Source organism: Oryzias melastigma, linkage group LG6 (genome assembly GCF_002922805.2).
Source record: "Oryzias melastigma strain HK-1 linkage group LG6, ASM292280v2, whole genome shotgun sequence".
Lineage (NCBI taxonomy): Eukaryota > Metazoa > Chordata > Actinopteri > Beloniformes > Adrianichthyidae > Oryzias > Oryzias melastigma.
Genome location: NC_050517.1, coordinates 7,348,871 through 7,374,428, shown reverse-complemented (window position 1 = coordinate 7,374,428; position 25,558 = coordinate 7,348,871). Strand labels below are relative to the sequence as shown.

General features: G+C 39.8%; 1 protein-coding gene across 1 annotated transcript in view; it reads right to left on the bottom strand.

Annotated features, from left to right (window-relative positions):
- The window catches only part of parvaa (parvin, alpha a), a 26,478-nt gene continuing 920 nt past the window's right edge, over positions 1–25,558 (bottom strand). Inside the window, exons 2-13 of the mRNA XM_024264235.2 lie at positions 15,628–15,717; positions 15,130–15,200; positions 12,749–12,851; positions 12,478–12,618; positions 8,192–8,307; positions 7,968–8,026; positions 5,134–5,153; positions 4,992–5,053; positions 4,496–4,564; positions 4,306–4,407; positions 2,660–2,732; positions 1–478 (exon numbers count right to left, since the gene is read on the bottom strand). Of these exons, the coding sequence (XP_024120003.1) occupies positions 402–478; positions 2,660–2,732; positions 4,306–4,407; positions 4,496–4,564; positions 4,992–5,053; positions 5,134–5,153; positions 7,968–8,026; positions 8,192–8,307; positions 12,478–12,618; positions 12,749–12,851; positions 15,130–15,200; positions 15,628–15,717 (983 nt within the window). The 3' untranslated portion in view covers positions 1–401. The remainder of the gene's footprint in view (positions 479–2,659; positions 2,733–4,305; positions 4,408–4,495; positions 4,565–4,991; positions 5,054–5,133; positions 5,154–7,967; positions 8,027–8,191; positions 8,308–12,477; positions 12,619–12,748; positions 12,852–15,129; positions 15,201–15,627; positions 15,718–25,558) is intronic.

Genomic DNA, 25,558 nt, shown 5'->3' with positions numbered 1-25,558 from the left:
TTCAGACAAAGAACTGTTTATTACATGTAATGCATCTGAACATAAAACCTGTTTGATGCTCAAAACAAAAGGAGGGAAAAGTCAGGACACGGTTCGATTCAGTCAGACTGAGCTGGTCCCACATCTGCAACGCTTTTAGAGGAACACAGTTATGGAAGTTCAGCTAAAACTGAACATCTAAATACAGGAAAGACTTTGGTTCATGTGTATTCTGCAGCATCAAAGCAAGAAAGAAAAGGAGCTCCTCCATCGCAGCATCCTCGAGCTCAAAAAGGCACTTTAGAGTTAAACTGGAACGTGTTTTAAAATCTCTAATAAATACATGAAGGTCGTCTCTGCGGCGTCTCCCGCATGCGTGGACGTGTGTGGAAAGTGGCGTGTTCAGGTGCAGCGAGGAGCGCTCAGTCCACGTTCCTGTACCTGGAGAAGAGGTTGTAGAGGACGCGCAGGGTGGACTTCAGGTCACAGTTCACGATGTCTGCAGAAACACCAGCATCCGCTTAGAAGGGATTCATGACAGAATTACCCCAACACCCCAGAAACATGACATCTAAAAGGGTTTGAAAACATCATAGGAAGATTTCTGTGGAAAATGTAAATAATAAAAAAATAATGAACCATTCATAACAACTCTTGTGTCATTTTCTTGTTTTATTGATATTTGTGCTTTAACCCTGGAGAACCTCATTTAACTGTTGTTTTTTATTTGTGTTTTTAAAATGCATTTATCTCTATAAAAAAAACAAACATTTTTTTATTTTTGACTGTTGCTGCCACCCAAAAGTAACAGGCAAAAAAAGGTCAAATTAGCACTAAAAGCTCAGAAGAAAAGTGTTATTGGGTTCTTGGAAAACCTGTTAAGTCTCATTAGGAATGATGAATCCATAAACATGTACCCCCCCCCCCCCACACACACACACGCACTCACACTCACTGCACAGACAGACCCACAAACATCATTTTCTGCGTGAATTGTTTTCCCTCGTGTGCTGGGTTCACACCGCACGAAGTGGTACGGAACAGAGGCCGCTTCCATTTGACGCCCTTCTTAACCTATAGTGTAGTTCACACCAGACCCCAAGTGCCGCAGTTCTCCGCTGCCGGCTCGCCCCGTACAACAATCCTTTCGGGGGCTGGTCAGCTTTTTGCGCGAGCGATCCTCACCTTTCCTGGCAGGAAGTTACGCCAAGACACAGGAGAAAATCCAGTCAATTTTCAAAATAGAACCAATACCACTATTAACGTACGTGATCATATTTTTGTATCTAAACAGACTGTAGAGGTGAAAATACAGTTTTCCCCTATTTTTCACGGGGGTTAAGGACAGGAGACCTCCACGAATACGCTGAAAATAGTGACACATTGGATCAATTAATAAAAGTTCTGTAATTTGTTACATTAATAAATGTTTTTTTTTTTTATCAAATTAAACTTTTGTGATCATGGTTTACTCAACTCAAAAATGTAATTTCATGAAAACTAATATTTTTAAATGTAACAAATGACAGAAGTTTTAAATGATTCAATGTGTCACTTTTGACGGTGTACCCCGAATCCACGAATACAGAGAACCCCCAGTCTCCGTCTCATCTCCCGCCCCGCGCGGCTGAAGAATGTCTGTTACCAATCCATATTCCTCAAAAACTCTTGATGTACACATTTACTAAAGAACATTGGAGTGTTGCTCAACATGAAGAGATTTTTTTAAATCCAGAACAATAGACTGCGTAGGCCTACGTTTCAACTTTATCTGTGCCTTAAAAAAACAAGTGCTTCCTCCTTTATCAACTAAGTGTGAGAGGGCATCTTTATCTAGAATTTTCCAGTTTCATCCATAAGAAACACCTGCTCTGGATGATAAGTATCAGGATATTTTCGAGCCGCTTCTAAATCAGCTGATGCCATTTCTCCATGCAGGCTAGCTGTAAGTGTGCTAGCAGACGGGCTGGTGTGCTCTTTTACTGCACTCCCCTCTGGGAAATTCCTGCTGCACCTTCAGAAGCAAAAGTTTCATACAAGCATCTTGAGTTGTTGACATTTTTGTGACAAATAAGACTGAGAAAAAATCTGCAAATACGTGAAACCGGATTTAAAGAAACGCAAATAAGTGAGAGAACACTGTAAACACACAAAAAACAGACACACAGACTAATGTAGAGGGCCGACTACGGAGCGGGGGTGTGGTTGGGTGTCTAAAACACAATCAACAAGAGAAAGGCAGAGAGCAGTTGATGACAAGTCAAAGTGGACGATATTAAATTTATAGTAGAAGCTCTAAATAACCACAGCTGAGCTGAAGCGCCTGTCGACCATCCCAGAAAAATACGTGTCTAGTGTGAACTGGAGGAGAAGCGGATTCTACGTGCACTCCACCTCTGCGGCGCTTCCATGTGCGGTGTGAACCCGGCGTTAAGATGTCAGACTCGGACCAGGAACAGCCTGACCACCATCCATGCTCTTATTTTGTAAAACCCTCTTGAAACGACAATAAATGCAGCATTGAAGCTTTGATAAGTGAGGACAAAAAAGACTGAATGTAAAACAGCAGAAACATGATGAAAATATTGCATCCCGGAGCTAAATCTGAAGTTAAAATCATCTCATCTTCTTCCGGGTTTCAGTGGTTTGAGTGTCAAAGTGATGCAAACATGCGGCGTACCCTCAGGTCGGGGCTTGGGCCGCTCCAGACCGCCATCCTGCATCAGCTCGAAGGAGAAGGACACGTTGTGAACCTGCGCAGACAGACGGACACGTTAACGCAGTCAGAGGAGGTTCAAGCTGCAGCTGAGGTTAGCTGCAGCCCCGTGATGCCAGGGAGGGCTCCCCATCACGGCGGCGCCAACACACGACAGCAGGGACACGACCGCCGTGAGCCGGAAATCAATGCTCTCTAATGAAAAACCTGGAGGAACAAAACCGGAGGAATTCTCTGAGCGATTCCACTGCCGCGGAAAAAAAGAGTTGGGAGAAGAGGAAAACCAATCCAGGGGCGGGGGGCGCTGAAGACGCCTTCCATTCTCCCCTGGTTGTGTTTTTACATGAGGAAGGATTAAAGCACGTGTCAAAGTCAAGGCCCGGGGGCCGGATCCGGCCCTCCGGGTAATTCTATCTGGCCCCCAGATCATTTTATTTTATTATTAACGGACTGATGTTATCCTGCACCCTTTTTTAACTTGTATAATTTTGACTAAATATATTTTTATGGAGAGTAAAATATTGAAAGTTATTTAAAGTTTAAGTTGATTTATTCTGGAAAAATATTCCTGCCTTTTTAAAAAGTTGTGTTTTAAAGTTTTAAAAAATGACATTCTGCTAGCTTTCTGGACTATTTTGGCATTAACTAAGATTTTTTAGACTATTTTGGAGTTTAGCTAATATTTCAGCTACATACTAGCTTCTTAGGCTAATTTAGGATTTTTTTAAAGTTTTTTTTAAGTGTTTTTGGAGTTTAGGTAATGTTTCTGCAACATGCTACACATTATTGGCAAATTTCAGTTTTTTTTTTATTTTTAAGTTTAGCCATTCTTTCAGCTACATGCTAGCTGTTTAGGCTAACAGTTTTTTTAAAGTTTTTAGGCAAATTTGGCATTTTGCTAATATGTCATGTGGCCATCAGCTTCAGCATTTTTTAGTTATCAATTTCAGCATCTTCAGCGACCAAATTCAGCTTACAGCATTCACTCTAGCATTATAGCAGGTAATACTATGTATATAGTTCATAATTATGTTAAAAAGATACGGTTTTAAAGTTTCAAAAATGTAGTTTTAGAGTGTTGAATAAATGTTTATCCTGTTTGGGCTGTGATCTAAGGTGTGTTTTGGATTTTGGCCCCCTGTGTGATTGAGTCTGACACCCCTGGACTAAAGCTTTGCCAATCGGGTCCGATTGTGACTTCAGTCCGTCTGACAGAAAGAAGGAGATCCGTTCTGACGGGAAGCAGGGCGGCTTTCCCAGCCCCCCCGATACAGAGTTTCTGGCCTTCAAACACCCCCACACACAGGGGGCCGGTAAAGCACTCCACTGTTTCTCTGTGCAGCAGGAGATTAAAGGCGATGAGGGGCCGCTCTTCCGGGCCAGCACCGTCTCTGCGTGTTTGTGTGTGGAGGGGATGCTGGCTGAAACCCAAAAAAGGGGCTGTCCCAGCAGAACACCACAGAGAGGAGGGGGGTAGCAGTTTTGGGGTGAGGAGCGTGAGTTTTCAAAAAGGAAAAGCTTCAATATATTAAACATAAATTCTTGAAATGGAGCTCCTTACTAGTTGGGTTGAAAGTGTTAATCCTTCAAATGTGAGAGTTCTGCTTTACCTTCTGATCAAAGTTCTCTGGAGTGAGAAAGAAGTTGTAGAGAGGCACAAAGTATCCCTCCAGCAGCCCCATCAGCAGCACCAGGTAGACCCCGTCTGCAAACTGGAACATCGACACATCAGCCTCACCTGAAGCATCAGGCTTCAGACGCCCGTCTGAGCTCCATCAGCATCTCAGGTGTGACTCTCACCTGTGTGTCCAACTCTGACACCTCCAGGTTGAGCTTGTTCAGGTGCTTGTTCACAAATGTGATCAATGTCTAGAAATGTCGACAACAAAAAAAAGTCAAAGACTCAAATTTAAAACCATGATGATACTTGTAGATGTGTTGATGGAGTGAAAGGAGGTCTTCACAGAAATGCAAAATGTTGAGATTATAAAGACATTTGTAACATGTACGATACTAAATGAAAAAAATGAGACCAAATATAATTAGATACATTTCATGCAAACATAGGTTTGCTTGCACTTTTGTCAACATTAGTTGACAATATTAGTAAAAAAAATAGCTAAATGAGCAAAATGAGTTTAAGAACAGAGAATTCAGCTAACGCTGCTTTTTACTGTGTTTTCAGGCTATCTTCTGAAAGAACAATATTTCTGTTTACTCAATGGGAATTTGTTTACATTCCGACAGATTTTTAAAGAGACTTGGCTTGAACTGAAGGACGTTTCTCGTCGTTTACCTTTTTGACGACGTTCAGCTTATCAGGAGCGTGGTCAAACAGGGTGTCGAAGGCGTCGCGCTCTGCAGAGGTCAAGACAGAAGTTACTAAACTGAAATGAAAAAAAAAAACAAAACAAAAAAGCTGTTTCTGGAGAACATACCGTGTCTGCCAGAGAAGGCCCTGGAAAAAAAAAAAAACAAAGAAGGATAAAATGTGTCAGGCGGAGGCCGCCTCTGCTTGTTTACACAGGAAATTTCACACTTGAGCGAATAAAAGACGTTCATATCCAGTTCAATCGCAGAGGAATGCAGAGAATGTGGCACAAAAACACACAATGATGATGCCGGGTCTGACAAATTGATGAACAATGGACACGTGTGCAGAATCATCAGTGGGACGATCACAATGACCACATTCTGCAGCACAATGTAGCAATCTCAACAGGAAACGAGCGGTGCAGCAGGGCATTATTACAACAAATGAAGACGTGCATCTCTGTGCGGCTTCTCTGTCCGTTTTTATAATGTTTGCACTTTGGAGGGGATGGAGCGGCAGCAGCTCCAGAGTCCCGGAGGAAAACATATCACAATGGGCAGGCCAGGAAGAAATGGCAGCCTAACACACACAGAAGCGCCCTCACACACCTTCACGCTGTAATCTGGGATGGCAAACGCAGGCAGGCCTGGGCAACAGTCCTGGTGGTGTGGTAATAACAGCATTTCCAGTGTGACCGCGCTTGTGTGTGTGTGTGTTATTAGTCTATCGAGCTGCCATGACAAACTGCTGTGCGCTGGCCTGCTGTTATCTCCTTGGTTGCTGCTGTCAGGCTGCAGGACAGCCTCACAGGAAAACACAAGCTTGTGTGAGACAGTGTGTGCTTGAAATGTCTAATTTTTCAGTTAACGAGGCGTCACATGAACACAGCCCTCTTCTCTTTACACTCCTCGGCTCTCGTGTTGAGACGCAGCAGGAAAGTCACATATACATGATCCAGCCTGATGGACGTAAATCTGCAGATCTGTCATCTTAATGAAAGGAAGAGCATTTCCACATAAGTGTGGTGAGTAAGGAAGCATCTATGAGAGTTCATTCAAGACCTTCTCAGCAAACCAAAGACTTCCAGATTGAGCTACCATTAAAAAGTTCATTTAGTAACCATCCTCCACCACACTTCCTTCAATTCAACAGACTCACAGTCTTATTCCAACATTGTCATCACTTCTGTTGTCTTTTAATATCCACAACACCTGTAGACTTGAATTTAAGAACCTGTGGGTGTGGCCACTTGATTGACATAAGGTGGTCCGTCGTTCTAAGAATAACTTGTGATAGGTGAAATCTGCACACAAGATTGTAGGTGTTCACACTTTTCTCTCTTGTTTAAGCTCTCAAAGCTCAATTCTTCAAAGAAAAAAACATCCCAGGATTATAGAATAATAATAATTCTTTATACAGTTTGTTGTGGATCAGGAGCAGATGAAAACAGTTTGAAGAAGCTCAGGTTTGTGACACAGCAGCTGTACTGAGCGGGACACAAGCTCCCTGATCCGCTACAATTCTGATGCATTAGCAGACAAACAGTACAGCTGGATAGCACTCAGATTACAAGCCTTTGTTTTTTTTCCTACGTTAATGTTAGCTTGGGGTTTTTAAGGGCTGTAAGATACCTGGGGAGAGTGTAGCCCAGGGGTGTCAACCTCAATTGAATGATGGGACAAAATCCAAAATACTCCTTAGGTTACGGGCCAAACAGGATAATTATTTTTTTAACAAATGAAAAGAACATTTTGAAAACTTTAAAAACTAAACTTTTTAACATAATTATGTACTAGATATATAGCATTACCTGCAATAATGCTAGTGTGAATGCTGTAAGATAAATTTGGCCAATGAAGATGCTAGTGCTGATAGCTAAACTCACTAAAGCTGAATGCTGAAAATGCTAAAGCTGATGGCTGAAAACACTGAAACTGAAAATGTTAGCCTAAAAAACAAACAAAAAAAACTTAGGTTAGCCAAAACAGCTAGCGTGTAGCTTAAAAAATAGCTAAACTTCAAAATACTCTAAAAAAACAAAAAAAAAAACTAAATTAGCCCAAACAGTTATCATGTAGCTGAAACTAAAAAATAGCCTAAAGACTCTTAGTAAATGCCAAAATAGTCCCAAAAGCTAGCAGAATGCCATTTTTTTAAACTTTAAAACTGTAACTTTTTAACATAATTATGAATAATAAAAAGGCAGGAATATTATCCCAGAATAAATCAGCTTAAACCTTAAATAACTTTGACACATGTGGTGTAGACAAAGGAATGGTCGGATTTCATTGTAGGATTACTTTCATCCCAATAGTTCCGCTACAATTCAGAGATACATTTCTAATGAACTCCTGCCGCTCTGCAGAAACAATGAATTAAAAAAACAGTTTTTTAAAAGTGGGGCTAAAAACTGCGTAACCATATTCAACAGACCACTGCAAATGATTTTGCAAAAGATCAAAACATAGTTGGAGTTTTCAGAGATTTCCTGCTCGGCCTCCTTCAGCAGTTGAATCCAGTTTTGTGTCGGTTCAGTTCACTTTTTGAGGTCCCTGTTTTGTCAATTTGTTTCAGTGCAATTTTACATGCTTTATTCATCTCTGCAGAATGAGTTAAGTTTGTCAAATCTAATGAATCCTCAATATTAATCAGATCTTTGTTTTCATTCTATGATTCTGGACGTATTCTTCTATGAAGGTTTGAACTTAAGAGTTTAACAGGAGAGAAAAGTGTGAAATAAAGAAAGGAACAGTGCTTTATTTAACACATGGCTTGTCTGCAACCAAAAACCTCCTATGATCCTTTGGATTTACCCATCAGAAAAATTAAAGATGTTTTCTTTGGGTATCAAAGCAGTTGTTCAGTCCAAAACAAAAGGAGAGAGTTTGTTCTTCAGAGTGCTTCCTGTTTTTACAGCAGGTTTCTATGGGCTGTACATGAGAATAGAACAGGACTCACTCAGTGTTTCCAGTGATTTCTTCTTGAATTTGCCTGGACTGAAGGATGCCCTCTCTTTTCTGGAAGAAACAAGAAGAGGAGTGTTTGTGGACACTGGTTTGTGAAGCAGAGGGGTATAAACTCAAAGATGGAATCTGCAGGAAAGCTCTCACATCACAGGAACGTTTCCAGTTAAGAAAGTAATCAAAGACCCTTCTAGGAGGAAAAGACAAAATGACACCCACCTGGACCACCACCACCTGGATAGAAACGTGGTCCGGCAGTCGGATCGGAGCCCTGAAGTGTTGTGACAGCGCCACTAGCAGGTGCAGGATGGCGACGATACTCTTGGCATGAACCGCTGATGCAGAAAACAACACAAAGGAGAGCACTGGCAGTTAATTGGTGCATTTACAGCTTTACACGACAATCTCCTCGTGTCCTCAGAGAGGACGCGTGTGAGCAAACTCATCCGCTCAGAAGGTGAGGGCAGAAACAGTTCTCCAAAGACCTGGATGACTCCATCAAATGTCATTTCAGCAGAATCTCAGGGGATGTCCAGGCAGAACAGCAGATAGAAGTTTGAGTTTCAAACTGGTTTCTGGGGCTGTTTTTGCTTCAAATGGAACTAAAAGAAACCCTAACATTTTGTCATCTTATATCCTGACTCCGGTCTTCAGATTTGACACTTGGGCATCAAGTGCTTAGAGGGAGACCAGGAGAGGACCACAGAGTATTTGCTGGAGGGTGGATGATGATCTGAGGTGGTTTATCCTGGAAGATAACTTTTATCTTTCAGGTTTTTCTGTTTCTAAAGGTCCAGTTCTGCTGAAAGAAATCCTGAATTGGTGCAGAGGTAGAGCGGTCTACCTCTGATCAGAAGCTTGCAGGTTTCAACCCATATGTTGAAGTGTCCTTGGGCAAGACACTGAACCCCACAGTCCTCCTGGTGGTTATAGTGTTAGACAGCAGTGTGTGAATGTGTTTGTGCACGGTGAATAGGATTGTAACAGGTAGAAAAGCAATATATTAGTATACATAAGGTTCCTCTTTGACCACACATGGATGGACGCTTTTTTTCACAAAATATGGCAAAAACAGAATGATGATGACCAATGGGTTCATTTTGCGCTGAAATTTTGTCCGTTTAAAAAATCCTTTTCGCTTTCATGTGGATTATTTTCCTGAAGATAGTTAGACTTACACTTGGCTTTATTGATCCCTTTGGATGGCATCCTTGGGGAAATTAAGTTTTTCAGCAGCTTACTTAAGTATACATAATAAAAAAATACGCAGACCTTTCCGTCTTTGCACAGTAATCCATGTTCAAATCAGGTCTTCTAATTCGTTCCTCGCGTTTTCCACCAGGTAATAGTCTGCTCTTTTTTTTCTCTCTCTAACTTGTCGTGTCCAACAGCTGAGCAAACAGCTAAGAGCTGAGAGCCTCTTGTGTTAAGCCAATTTTACTGTCACAACAGGTGTATATTTGCATAAACCCCTTTTGTATTTTATGCTAAACTTTATTTATATTAATTATGTTTGTATCTTTTTTTCTATTTGTTGGACCGGACAGAAAAGAACGCCCGGAGAGCCCTCCAACCCCAGAAGAGCAGCCCGCCACCACCCAGCAGTACCGAGCGTCTCCCCGCCCACCCCAGGTATGTGCCAGGGCCCCGAGAGCCGCCCCCATGCCACAGACAACTGCCCGCCCTCGCCGCGGTAGGTCCAGGGGGGAGCGGGGCAGGGGCTGCCCACCCCTGCCCAAGAGAGGGACACCCAAGAGAGGCGGAGGTCCCGGAGGAGTCTTTGTAAACAAGGCCCAAGCAGGCTCTACAACTGATGGAGTTTTAGGAGAGAGGTCCAGTGCTCAAGAGTGAGGACCAGAACCTGCAGCACCGAGACATAGACACCCCCAGGACCCGATGTAATTAGATTCCCTGAAATCTCAGGGATCCTTCTTCCAATGTGGAGAAGAGGCTGCTGGGTTCAGGAGACCGGCACTCAAGAGACAAGGTCACCAGGTAATAGTCTGCACCCTTTCCACCAGGAAACAGTCTGCTCCCTTTATCCAGTCGTCTTCCCAGTATCTCCTGTTGGCTTGCACCAATTTCAGATATGTTCAGGATCTATGCTAACATGTCGTGCAGATTCCTCACCAGAATGTTGTTTGGCGTATGCCAAGAAGTTTAAACGTTAAATTGAATGAGCGCTGATTGGCCATCGCTAAACTGGCTCACAACACAGACAGCCGGCATCTGCACGACTGTGTACGAGTTGGAGTAGGAGGGCTCTCGAAGCTAGCTGATCACCGCTTGCTTTGTGGAGAAAGGTGTTCGTGTTAGCTTGGGGGAGCAGATTTTAACTGGAGGGGGCGGTTCTCAACTTGTGATGTAAGCATGAAAGGACCCGCTTGTTTTTGTGGCTATGGGAGGGGCTGCTGTTGAGACCACAGGTTTTTAGAGGATTACTCAGAACAAACAGATCAAAATACCGGTTTAGGGTTGTTTATAGTGAGGATTGAACAGTAGAATAGACTAAAAAACTTTTAAAAAGTAGATTTTTTTATGGTAAGGCCACTTTAAGCTGTTTGTGAAGTGAAGTGAAGGTTTAAATTTTGGTTTAGCAAAACAAGCTTGAAAATACCAACATGTTGTTGACCCAGTATAATAAAGCCCCACGGTCTTTTGCTAAATAATTTTCCCAAAATCTGGTACATGTGGTCCCAGAGCAACACAAAGAAGATCTTTTATTTACTTCATCTGCTCCAAAAGTACAGAGGGAAAATGATTTACTGACGGTTCCGCAGAAAAAAGCAGATTTTCTGTTACAATCACCCAGAAACGACAATCATGACGTATCAATTTCCTCCTTCAGAGCTAAAACTGAAACAAACACAACAGACGGGACAATTAAAATCAATTTAGCATAATTTCTCTTAGTGGTTTTATGGAATTCTTGGTCATTTTCCTTCACTAAATGAGAAAAACTTCTACAACTGCAGTTTTTTTTTATCTTTTTTTTAATATCTACCGTTTCTCTCTTTTAATCAAATGACATTGGGGTGCCAAATAGCAAGCACAATGTTTCTTTTTATTCTATCTTTTATGGAATTTACAATTAAAGAGTTTTACATGGCAAGGTCGTCTACCTTCAGCAGTAAATACAAACAAGAGATACCAAAAGAATCCTTGAAGTTATATTAAAAATACGAGGTTCGTTCAGTCAAAAATGACAGAAAACTCTAAATTATATTTAATGCTGGAACTGCAAGGTCGGCCGGGAGGGGGCCGGCTGAGTCACACGAACCCAACCTCCTTAAATCACACAAAAAACAAACAAAAAAAAGCAGGACTCGTTAGCAGTTTGCTGCATGTGGGGTGGGGGGGCGTTTAGAGCCCCCGCAGAAGCGGACACCCTCACTCCATGCGAGCGCTTAAATGGGCCGTTTTTTCAGCAGAATCTGTACGCAGGTTGAAAGTTGGAACAAAACATGGAATTAAGAGAAAACTCCTCACATAAAAGAGCAGCGAAATGAATTAAATTCCATGTGACTGACTGTCCACTTCAACATTTTTGAGGACATCTCATGCCAATGGATTTTCAAGGACGCCCACTCCACCAGAGGTGCAGCAGAAATGATTATGTGGTTTGAAAGAAATTCATTTGATACGGCCCTTCTGTGGGGCCCGCTCTCACAAAATCAATTTTGTTCCATTTATGATTATACCCTCAGAATTAAATACACTCTGTACTTTCCTGCTGCCCTCTCCTCGTGTTAGCCTTCCAATGAAACCGTTTTAAACCTCAGAACCGCAGGAAGTCCTGCAGCGGACGCCGCAGCCCTTCAGGCCCCGGACCGGGCACAGATCCAAGGATTTCATTCAGTCTTTATTTCCCATGCAACACTGTAAGATCCACAGTTCAGGACAAGAAAACCTAAACATTTTTAAAGACTGGTTAAGTAGGCAGTTGAGACAAAGGCTTAAGAATGGATTTAACAAGTTCACTTGGAACCCTGAACGCAGCTCCTTTCAGTGTGGTGGCCAATCTTTAAAATTGTTTAGGTTTTCATGTATGGGTGAAGAAGGTGAGATGCAGATATGTCCAACAGATTTTTCCTTTTTTTAACCGCCCAAATCCTCCAGACTGCACAAGGGGTCCATTATCGCTGTTCTCATGAGTATTACTGACAGATAATCTAGATAATCAGAGTGTAGTTGGTGCGTGCGTCCTACGGGCACTTAGTGAGGCAAATACGTGTTTGAACACCCTGTGACGGTGTTCTTGGGGTGGTACTCATATTATTATTCTAAATTCTGATGCCAATATATTGACTTTTACTGCAAATGAATATCGGCTCCAAATATCTGTAATATGCCTTCTTGACAATCAATAATCCGTATCAGCCCGGGTCGATCTCTAATCCAGATTCCTGCATCCTATCTGACCAACAGATGAACAACAAGCTTCACCGGACATCCAGTTTTAGACATTGTTAGAAATCGAGGTTCTGTGCACAGATGTTCCTTACAGTCAACGTTCCACCGAATGCTCCTGGTGGAGAGTTTGAGCGAGTCGTTGATCCGCTCCAGAACTGTCTGCAGCTTCTGCTTCTGGGCGATTTCTGACTGGGTCACCTCTGCGACGTTCAGCTTCTCACCTTCCAGCTTTTCTGAAAACACAATTCAAAGACGGGCTCGTGACTTCATAGCCAGCAGCATTCAGCGAACGTCTGGAACTGAATCCAAATGTAAAATTAGCTGCCGGCGGAAATTAGCTGAGAAAGTTGGGGGAGTTCTCACCGAACAGTTTCTGCAGAACCTGACCGTCGTACAGATCCTCGGCTAGATCCTTCACAATGATCCTGTCCAACACCAGAACGTCGTTTATCCAGTCGATCAGCACCTGGACAGCCAAAACCAGACCGCTGATACAGTCTCACTGGACCAGCAGAGCGTTGGATACTCTATCACGCTGTTGCTATGAACTAGTGCTGCCACAAGCGATTATTTTAATAGTCGATTAATCACCGATTATTTTTTACGATTAGTCGACTAATCGGGTCATGCGCAAAGTGGATGTAAAGCACACATCTTAACCATCATTAGGTTTAAACTAGGGCTGTCAGATTTAGCGCGTAGTTAATTAGTTAATTTGACATGTGCATGACGCCGACAATTTTTTTGACGCATTAATCGCGGATATTCCATAGACTGTATATAATGGGGGGACCTCATAGTTCGATAAGTCCATTATTTTTACAGTCAATGGGATTTTCTCATACGTGCCTTTCCACACCGCGCGCGCGGGCATCCCTCATCGCCCTCTAACTCACCGGCTGCTCTCACGAGATCACGGGCGGGTCTCCAAACACCGAGCTGCGAGCTAAAACCGGCCGGCGCTAGGACCTGGAGAGCTCCTGCACTCTAACCCGGCTCCGGTTCGCGTTCAGTACCACGTCTGGTGGTACCGGCTCGCGTCCGGCGCCGCGTCCCGAGAGCTGCAGACCCCCGACGTTCCGAACAGCAAGCTCACCGGGGGACGTTTTAAATGTTGTTCAAACAACGCCAGTTATTTGTAGATGAAAAGATAAATCTCAGCTTTGAGTGTGTGGCCTGTCCCTCTTTCGCCACGCGAAAATATGCAAAATATCAAATGTTCTGGAGGTTTAAGCGTGATCCAACCCCAGCATAGCGGTCTGTCTGCCGGCATATTCATGGCGTGAGCTCCGCTGGACACGTTGCTGCATCGAGCTGCAGAACGCGGCGGCAGTAACAGACTGTCAAACTATCCACAGAGTATCCCGCTTTTCTCAGTCTTTAATGTTTTAAAAAACAAAAGTTAATTGGAAATGATGAACCTCTATTTCATTTATTACTGTAGTTCAACAGAGGAGGAAAAGATTTGGTCCTGACAAAAAATGAACATGACAGTGTTATGGAAATTTTATTTTTGATGTTTTTTTAATTTTATTTTACTGAACGTTGATTGAAGTTTTGAATTTAAAATGCCCTTCACTTGCAGTTGGGCTTTTGTTAGGCATTTTATGTTACAGCCTTTTATTGTTAAGAAAGTTTATCTCAATACAATGTTACAAAATAAAGTATTTCTGATAAAAACTATTAATTTTGTCATTCTTGTTTTCATAATTATTGTAGAAATGCTAAATTCTATGAAGCACACATTTTTTTCCTAAAAAAAGGCCACATTGTAATTCGCGATTAATCGCGAGTTAAATCTGGACAATGCGATTAATTGCGATTAAAAAATTTAATCGCCTGACAGCTCTAGTTTAAACTAACTAAAAAAACAAGATATATAGCATTACCTGTGATAATGCTAGTGTGAATGCTGCAAGCTGAATTTAGCCACCGAAGATGCTAAAAATGTATTGCTAAAAATGCTGAAGTTGATAGCTGAAATCAATGAAGCTAGTAGCTGAAAATGATGAAGCTGATAGCTAGCTAAAATATTAGTTAAATGAAATTAGCCTAAAAAACTGAAAAAAACATAGGTTAGCCAAAACAGCTAGTATGTAGCTTAAAAAATAGCTTAACTTCAAAACACCCTTAAAGTTTTTTTTAAAAAGCCTAAATTAGCAAAAAAAAAAAGCTATCATGTAGCTAAAATATTAGTTAAAATCTAAAATAGCCTAAAAAAAGAAACAAAAAAATCCCAAATTGGCCAAAACAGCTAGCATGTAGCTTTAAAAGAGCTAAAGTTCGAAACACCCTTTTAAAAACTTTTAAAAAATGCGTAAATGAGATAAAACAGCTAGAAAGTAGCTGAAATATTAGCTAAACTCCAAAATAGCCCTAAAAAACAAAAAATTCCTAAATTGGCCAAAACAGCTAGCATGTAGCTGAAATATTAGCTAAAATCCAAAATAGCCTAAAAAACTTTAATAAATGCCAAATTAGTCCAAAAAGCTAGCAGAATGTGATTACAACATTTACTACACTCAGATTCCATATAATATAAAGTGACGACTAATCGACTATTAAATTAGTTGTCTATTTTATTAGTGGATTAGTCGTGGATTACTCGACGCATCGTGGCAGCCCTACTACGAAAACCAATTTGATGATTGTGCTACATGAAGAAAGTCTCTGCTATGGAAAACACCTAAATGTTGAGGATTGAAAGACAGTTTTTTAAGAAGATGAATAAATTAATTCCAGACCTTCATGAGCTCCTGCAGTTTGGGGTCGTGCTTGGAGTTGGGGTCCACCATGGTCCGCACCTCGTTTTCCTCTGGTGGACGCACAGAAATGGACTCAATCATTCACTCATCTGTCATTCATGAAACGTGAATCATTCGCTGCTAGAAACCACCAATGAGAACCTTCATCATAAAAGCATCTGTCCGGGTTTGGGTACATTCCAGTGTTTTGATACCCTGACCTAACCGGTTCCTAAACATACTTATTAATATTGATTTAAAGAAATACTTTTAACAGATGACCTTAGAAATTTTGCTTTTCAGAAATTATGTTTTTAACAGTTCACTAACATGACCTGAATTGAACATGCTGCAGTCTGACAGCGGGATTCTCTGATGTAAAGTACTTTATTATGGAATGCAAATCATTCTTATAACACTAGTTAGTATCCATGAAATCAGGAGGTCACTTCAGAAAGACCCAGACCTGGATCTGTCTATCTAGGAAGCAGTGGTTACCCAGCATGGTGTCCTCAGGGTCCAGCTCATAGTGTGAGGGGCTGAGTGGGAGGTTGATGGCGTTTATTCCCTCCTCCTGAAGCTCAGACACTATAGGAAACACAACAGAAGAAGAACACAGGTCAATATTTTAAAAATCAAAACAGCAGGAAAAGAAATTTAACACAGTATTTATATTTCTCAAACCAGTCTTAAATGGTTATACTTTAAATCCCCTATGTGGAGATTTTCTTAATCATTCTTTAGAGAGCAAACAGAATAAACTCCACTTCCACCTAAAACACGGTTTCCTCACACTGGATCTGCTCTGGGAGCTTTAGACAAGAGTGGGCGGAGCATCTGTGAAAACCAGGCTTCACAGAGCAGATAAGAGAGCAGCCAAACTGGAATGAAACTCAATTAGAATGAACAAGAGTTTTGTTCTGCACCTTCAAAACACTGTTGCTCACATGAGAGACAAAAAGAAAAAGAATCATTTACTAATATTTGTGAAATATGCCATTTCTGATGTGTCAATTGAAGCCACCAGACACAGTTTCAGCTTCAGCTGTCTTGTCAGTAACAGAGGAATGTGTGTTGTAGTTTTTCTGCTGCTGTGGATAAATGATTCTTTAAAGAACCCGTGTGACTGAACGAGTCCAAACACCTCCAGATGTTTAAAAAAGGACATGCTCTCTAACACATAACCAGCCACACTATTAACTAGCTCTGTCATGCCATTATTTTTTTTAATTAATTAAAAAAATCGTGACCTGTAAAAAATTAATCAAATTAATCAATTTTAAGCGCAATGATTTTTAACCTAATAATTGCAGTTAAAAGGCTATTTTTTAGGTATTTTACTTAAGTTGGTGGCATTGTGGCTCAATAAAAGATTAAAATAAAAACTGAAAAGGTGGTTTTATTAAGTTTCTTTTATTATAAAAGACTTCCAACCTTTACTTTGACACCACCAAAGGGTTATTTTTTTTCAATCTTGAACAAATAACAATAAATAAGAAAAATAAATAAAACATTAGGTCCAGAGTGCTCTAATATGCAACATCAAAAAACAGACTTTTCTGAGCAAGCCAAAAAATGTTGAACACAAACTTCTTATTAATACCATAATTCAAATGTTGCTATAATTTATTCCACAGTTTACCACAACACCAAGACCCTATTAAAAACAAGAGAGGGATTTTTGTAGTTTCCTTTAACTTATTTGGGTGAATCTGATCATTTTAAAAACTGAGAAAAGCAGAAAAGAAACAGAGAAGAGAATCTAAGGAAGAAATGAAACAGAGGAGGAATTCCACTATTTAGACTTTGTTATTTTTAAAATAAACTTTTGCTTCATTATCTGCACAATAACGAGCACTAAGAGGGAAAACTTTCCCTCAAAAATGATACTTTTTTTTTTTTTTTTTTACTTCTCTTGACAATCACCTCTCTCAAAAAAGAGCAGAGCGCAGTTCGTGTGCGCCTCGCGGTGAAGCTGTTACCTTGACAATGTGACACACCGTGTATTTAATGGTCCGCTTTCATAAAAAAATAAAAAAAACAGTTTAAACTAAAAAATAGGCCTATAACAAAGCTGAAGTTATAATTATTTATTTAATATTTTTCTTAAATGACTATGGTGTGAGCCTGATAAAATGCTCCTCTGGGTGTGAATAACATGGAAGTAGAGATCCGACGCAAAATTAGATTAACGGGATTAAAAAAAATAACGCACTTAAATATCTGTAATTAATTAAATATGAATAACACGACAAAGTGACAGCCCTCCTATTAACACTAAAACACACCAAAATAATTTGTGTTAAAGCTTGGTTAACCCTTGTGTATTCCTAGACATGTTTACATTAAAAGTGGGGTCATCTGGACCTCACAAGACACCGCGCTGAACTTTTTTTTTCAAGAATTTTTTTTATCTTCACTGGTGTCTGTGGCAGATATAAAATCCTGTCCACCTTTGTCATGGGAGGGATCACACGTCAATGTAAGGGTGGGGTCATCTGGACCCCATAAGAGAGCACAATTTATTTAACCAGATAAAAACTCCTTGTGGTTAAAGTCTCTTTTGAAAGGGTGACCTGGCCCAGAGGTCAGCAGCAAACATCGCAAAACATAGTTATTAAAAACAAATAAAACAATATCATTGGAATTATTAAACTAAATTATTAAATGAAAGTTAAACAAAGTTATTTAGTGTTATAAAATGCAGCAAATGGAAAACAGATATAGGGTGAAAAAAAAAACGATATGAGAAATGTAAAAGTGTAACAGATCCAAGGTGTAGTAGTTGACAAACAAATCAAAAACAGACATTGATGGATGAACTCTCTGTCTCTGCTGCACAGAAAGGAACGAAAAAAATCTTAATGAAACAAATTAGGACAATTTTAGTTCAGTTTGGAGAGTACTCCAGGAAGAAACAGCAGAAAAACTAAAGGCTTGTTTCTCAAAGTCATTCTGAACACGAGGAACATGAAGATGAAAAAGTACTGGAGGTTCTTAAAAGAACAGAGGTATGAAAGAACCAAACCAAATGGCACCGTAAGGGCAAAAGCCATCCAGTGTGTACCTTTGTGTGCTCAGAGAGGACAACTCAGTTCAGTTCACAGTGAGGAATGAGGCAATGACAACCAGTCACAAACCTCAAGCCACAGGGATACACGGCACTGAGTGATTGAATAGAATATAATTGTTATTAATTATTACTTATGTCAGATTCAAGTTATTTATTTGACCATTGTGAGTTTTTCTTTCATCAACCAAAATAACAATTGTGTCCACATGTGTTTCAGATGATAAAAATGGTCTAAAGCACATGTCAAAGTCAAGGCCTGGGGGCAGATCCGGCCCGCTGGGTAAGTAGATGATTTTATCTTATTGTTATTAATGACCCGATGTTATCGAACGCTCATTTCTAACTTGTATAATTTTGACAAAATATATTTTTATGAAGAGTAAAATATTGAAAGTTATTTAAGGTTTAAGTTAATTTATTCTGAAATAATATTCCTGCCTTTTTATTTTTCATATTAATGTTGAAAAGTTATAGTTTTAAAGTCTGAAAAATGGGCATTCTGCTAGCTTTTTAGAGTATTTTGGAGTTCAGCTAATATTTCAGTTACATGCTTGCTGTTTTGGCTGATTTTGGCTTTTTTCAGTCTTTTAGGATATTTTTAAGTTTAGCTATTTTATCAGCTACATGCTAGATGTTTTTTTTTTGTTTTTCATGCTAATTTGGCATTTAGCTAATAGTTTAGATGACTATCAGCTTTAACGTTTTTAGTTATCAATTTAAGCATCTTCAGCTATCAGTACCAGCATCTTCACAGCCAAATTCGGCTTACAGCATTCACACTAGCATTATCACAGGTAATGCTATATATCTACTGTAGGTCCTAGTTATGTTAAAAAGTTTTAAAGTTTTAAAAATGTAGTTTTAGAGTGTTCAATAAATGTTTATCCTGTTCGGTCCACAACCAAAGGTGTGTTTGATTTTGGCCCCTTGTCTGATTGATTTTGACACTCCTGGTCTAAATTATACCATTTACTAGTATTTTATGAAAAAAAAAACAGTGTAAATGTAGTCTTAGGGTTGAGCTGTAGTCCTAAAATCCCAAACATAAAAAATAAATAATCCCAGACAGACAAGCGACACAAACAGAAGCGCTTCATGTTTTGGACGACCGCCTTCATTTTCCCGGTTCCACAAACACCTCTGCTGAGACCTGCCGGAGCGATGCTGCTTCCTCCTTCTCAGCAGGTTCTGCAGAAGCCCAGCACGCCTTTCTTCTTCCAGAGGAGGATCTGCGTGTGAATGTGCGGGGGGCATGAAGTGAACATCCTGCGCATTTCTTTGCCTCCATCGAAGCAGCATCCTCCCAATCAACACCCTTCGCAAGCGCATGCATGTGCAGCACCTTTCTGCATGCGCGCAGAGCTGCAGGAGAATATTCCTGCAGAGTGACACCTCCTACAATTCTGGAAGTTATCAACAAAGCTATAACATCCAGCCGCGCTGTAGTGCAACACAGCTTCTTTATTCTAGGTGAATAAAAAACATATTTAGACGCTAAACAAGAGAAATCCAAACATATTAGAGAATATTTGTTGAACTAAACCAAAAACAAAGTGCACAATTTTGGTGTAAATGATGGAGGAGATCAGAAAGTTTTGCTGTCTGTTGATGCTGTTTATTCATTTAATTTAATCATTTTTTTGATTTACTGCAACTTTTCAACCATTAACACCATAATTCCAGTAGATTCTGAAGGAGAAAAGCCACTTTTCTCCTTCAGAATCTACTGGAATTATGGTGTTAATGGTTGAAAAGTTAAAGTATGTTAAAGATTTTGTGATTAAGCGTCACCGGTGACGTCTCAGGTGCTAAAGGGTTAGCAGCAAAACCTGATAAAAGCAGAACCAAAAGCATTTATCCTACATTCATGTTTTAACAAGATCTTCAATCTCAATGTTCCTACTAACTTTACCACCTAAAATTAAAATAAAAGCATTTGAAACTGGAAAGCAATAAAAAGCAATGGTGTTGGAGTTACAAACTTCCACAAGAAATAAAAAATAAACAAAAAACTTAAATTGACACTAAACTTTTGCACTCGATAACCTAACATCTCCAATCAAAGAACAGAATAAAAAACTAAGGTCAAACAATCCAATCACTACTTATTTCTCAACAGAACATACTAATAGTTTAAACTGAGAACTTTTAAACTTAATTTCAGAAGTGGTGCTATGGGTCTCTGGATCAACTTGTGATAGTGAAGGTAGCTAATGTAAGATATGTGATAATTATCTATGAAGGGGTGTCTTGGAGAAGCAGAATCTCTTAGCAGTAAGGTGTTCCCACACTTTTATAGAAAAATAAACGGCTATCGCTCAGTCATTCTATGTGTCAGAATAACCATTCTTACTCAGCTACTTTTAATAAACATGTTCTTGATTATCTTCTTTTATTTATGCTATTTTTTAGGGCTGGGTTGATAAGATCGATGTGAATCGATTTAAGCTTAACAGATCAATAATCAATTTATAAAAATATAGATTGATTTATCACATAAAGCTAAAGTTCACTAGCTTGATGCTAAAGTATAATAGAATTTCCCATAGTTAAACCTAAACATATTGCTGACTAAAGGAACATCTTTATAAACCTACAGGTGGGAATTTTCCAAACTCTTTTAAGGAAATATTTATCTTAAGTAACCATTTGCGGTCTAAAACACAGTTTTCTGCTCATACTTTCTTCTTCTTGTTCTGAAATAAGGTGTAATGCTATAGCACGATTGCCACCTAGTGGCCAAAATGAAACACCCCAGAGGAGAGGGAGAACAATTGATGTAGGAGAATCCATGTAACACAGTATGATATTAACAATCTCATTATTTCACTGATACATTTTACAGTACGTGAACTGTATAAGATTAATAAAAATATATTCAAAACATATAGTAGATTGGATTTCTAAACAAATGTGTATAAGTGTGCGAACTCAAAATTGAATTAAGTGGATTGAAAGAATAATATTAAAAAAAAAATCTGAATTGAATCGATGCAGACTATTGTGAATCGAATCGTTTCAGGAAATTATAATCAATACCGAGCCGTAATTTTTGCAATGTAGTTTAAGTAATTCAAGTTAAACTGAACAATCAGATACCTCAAAAAAATTATGAAATTATGTGTCCAACATGCTAAAGATTTGATTGGCCCGCTTCAGTGGAGGGGGTGTGGACTTCTAACAAGTTCACTCCTGATTAGTGAGAGTAGTTGCCATAGAAACACAGACTCCGATCAATCATTGCTTACTGACGAAGTCTGACTACAACTTGTCTGTACTGTGAAGAAATGGAGACTGAAGTGACATCTCACTTACTAGGTCCGGTTGTCATGTACAGTCACTGAGAAGGACACACACCATTTGTTGGTAATCACAGGTAGGGCTGTAACGAGTATCCGGGTGCTCGAATACTCTGCTCCTGAATATTCGAGTACAAATATTCATGAAGTCCGAGACTGCTTATTCGCAATCTTTATAAATGTAGTAAATTGTAGTAAAATATCATCAAAATATCATCTGGAGACGATGTATTTTTGCTCTGAAATGAAGATTAACGGCGGATTTTAAGTTTACGAGCTAAAACAAAGCCGAAAGAGCCGCGGTACCACCACCGGAAGTAAACACATCTTCGTGACGGTGAAGCTTCCGGTTTTCAAAGTAAAACTAGCGAGAGCTTTTTTCTTTTCAGAAACTGAGACTGAAGTTCCGCTCACAGGCATACTTAAAAAAAAATGAATTAGCTTTAACATCAGAGCTTTAGCTCCAGTGTTTACATTCTTTAGGTTATGGTAACTCTTCAACATTTGATGCAATTAACGAAACTCCAGTTTATTCTGAAGAAACAGCCTCGCGCTGCTGAAAGGTGGATGTAATCAACGTGAATCAGCTGATTCTGCTGCCAAAAAACCCCAACTTTTTTTCATACGGGCTCTCCACCAATGTGTAATGCTTAGAACGTAAAATGTTAAAGAACATTGAGGATAGAAAACTGTGGGGAATTTTTTTAAGGTTTTGTTGTCAAATGATCTAAAACATCAGGGATTTTCATCCTTTTTATGTTGTTTATGTAACTGCTGAACAAGAAGATTGACAAAAAAAAGTTTAAAATGACAAACAAAATTTCTTTCAATCTGTGTTTTTTAATCAGTTTTGTTGATTCTGATCACTTATTCTAAATAAATGTATTAATGTTGATTAAATACAAATAATTTAAATTTTCATCCATCTAGTAAATAGACATAACCATAGCAATAAACATTATATTAAAAAGTAAGAATCGTGGTTCGATTCGTGAATCGAATCGAATCACCATGTTAGCAATGATCCACAGCCCTAATCACAGACTCTTCCATGCAAAAGAGGAGGGAGACCTCCTTCATAGGAGGAACTATGATTGCTGAAAGTTCTACAAAGACTTTAAGCATCTGTTCCAGATGTCCGTTTCATGGAAGTCTTCAAGTGTTTCAGCAGGACAATGACTGAAGTTTTATAATAAAAAGATTTCCTCCAACACCGAGCTTCAGCTTTCACCTTTGGAGGAGATCTGGAGCATTAAGACGACCACTCCAGAAACCCATCGACTCATTATGTTCAAGCTGCTTGAAAAAGAAGAGCGGATGCTGGACCCCAATCACCATGGTAACCATGTCCCACTCCCAAAAAACTCTGAGACCTGCAGCAGCATCACATTTGAGATGAGCTCACTAAGAGGATCGAAGCTTTCAGTGTCACTTTGTTCTGCAGGGAATAAAATATTGGCTCGTGCTATCTGGAAAGCTTTTCAGTATTTATCAGATTCTAAATTCAAAAAGGATTTCAACTTTTCTGGAATTTGGTCAAGAATTCAAATTTCATATCAGCAACGGCTTTGGAAAGAATCGTATCAAAGCTTGAGCGTTCCATATTCATCGATAATAACCACATCAACAACCCTTTTGATAACAAAATGTGTCTATTTTGAAGGGGGGGGGCTTAAAAAATGAGTACAAAACTGAGGGCTTCATAACTTCACCCAGACCTCACATGTGAAGAGCCATCAGACTGCAGGCCCACATCCAGTTGATGTACATGAACTCAGGAGCAGCTCCTCTTTTCTTAAGTTAAGTGAATTTCTGAGATAAAGCCAGACAGAAACACATTTAGGGAGCAGTTGGAGATCGGGTCAGAACAAAAAATAAAAGACAAACTAAATCTAAAAGCAGGAGTAGAATTCTTCAACTGCTTTAGATAAACAAGAACTATTTGGCTTATGAAGGAAACTCATTTTTATCTCCTGGCTTTAAGAAGAGTTGTAGCTGCTATATTTTGGTGATACGGAAACAGAAATGAATGGAAAAACACCTCCTTCTAATGATGGAAGTCAGACTCCAGCCGTGCTGCAGCCGCGGTACAATCACGCCTCCTTAATTAAAGCACGGGGATTACTGTAATCATCACTTGTGTTATTTAAGGTGGAGTCAGTTAGTAAAACCCCGGCGGCCGCGCGTGAAGGTGGGATTGTGTTTTTTACCAGCTGTTTCTTAAGTGTGATGGTAAAGATGTCATTCAGAAGAGGATTCAGAGACAGAGTGTCCTCACAGCACATCCCTCCACCCCTTCATCACAAAACCAGGACATGCACTTATCGCAATAAAAAGCCTCATGTTGAATGTTACACAAGAGCATGTCACATGCTGGAATCGTGTCCTACCTGGAGGGCAGAGCGCTCCACAGCCCATCTCTGCCTCCGTCCACCAACCTTAAGCATCCTCTCCTGGTCAGCAGTTCATCCGTCACTCAGCCGGCTCTCCCGCAGAACTCAACACAAGAGGAAAGCTTTTCTTTCTGCGTTTACGCTCTGCAGCAGCTTCACTGGCGCACTCAAACCCTCTGACCTTCTCTCGTCTTTAACCTCATCCTATGGATTCTGCTCCTTCTCCTCCCTCCCCGTTTCCCCTCTTTTCATCTAGTTATCGATGCCGTCTCCTCCGACGGCCCCTTCCCCCTAAGCAGCGGCCGTCATAAACGTCGCAGACTTAAATTTATTCAATGATCAGCCCGGCAGCGGCCAGCCCACACTTTCCATCAAATCACTGGAACACTTTGCAGACATCCCATACACTGCGCCACGTTTCTACCAGCCAGCACGACTTTAATGTGATTGCACAAGTGTCCTGTGGAAAAAGGCAGACATAAACCAGGGCTCAGCTGTGATGGAGCAAACTGAATGACACTAAACAATCATCCAAACAGCCGAGACCTTTCTCCTTCCATGATAAAACCTGGCCTTCAGCGCTGGACGTCAGCCTGATCCGGCAATTTACAACAAAGGTTTTAGGATTTTTTTGTTTATTCTTCAAAGAAAAGCTTTAGTTCTTAATGTTTTCAATAAATGAGGCAAAATCGAGAAGATTTATGATGTCCACAGATCCCTAAACTGCAGAAAACTCTCACCTGTGACTGTCAGATATGGATCATAAAACAACACCAAACTAATGAGGATACAGCCAAGACGTGGGCTTCACTGATCTGTGCACGTGGATGTGCACGAGCTCAGTCATGATCAGATGTCTGCAGGCCGACTGTTGAACATGCAAACATCTCAGATCTTTGCTTTCATTCTAAAACGCTGGACTTGTGTGAAGGTTTGAATTTTAAGACAGAAAAATGTGAAGATGATCGAGACTGAGAAAAGTCTGTAAAGTGTGTCTTAGAGCTGAAATGATGTTTGGAAGTCATGGGAGATCATATCCATTGAGCTAAAAGACCCATCCCCACGTAAACTTAGGGTCAGCAGTGAAAACGTGAAAAGTCTCCATTGAATCTGTAAACTGAGGAATGAAAGAATAGGAAAAAAAATCAAACTTGCAGCAGTTGTTACAACTTAACATTTTATGGTTTCAAGCTTTTTTTATTCAAGCTTCAAATTTACTTTTTTTTTTCTTCCAATTTTCAATCAATCTTTCAAGATTCTTTTTTTTTTTTCAATCAATTTTCTTTTGCTAACCAAGACCGGGTCACGGGGGCAGCATCCTCATTAAAGATCCCCAAACTTCCCTCTCCTTGACCACTTGATCAAACGCCTTCTCCAAACATTTATTTTTCAAAATTTCAAGTATTCTTTCAAGTTTACAATGTGTATTTTTGAGTTCAAAACTGAAAAAGAAATATGCTCATGTCACTCCTGACCTGACTGTTCCAGTCTTGATTAACCTTTTAACTATTGTCATACTGTTCCTTTTAATTGTATTTTATTTCTACTTTATTGTTCTAACTGTATTTTTCTCTTGTCTTGATGCCTTTTGGCTCCCTTGAAAAAGAGATCTAATCACAATAGTATTGCCTGTTAAAATAAAGGTTAAATAACAACTGTTTGCA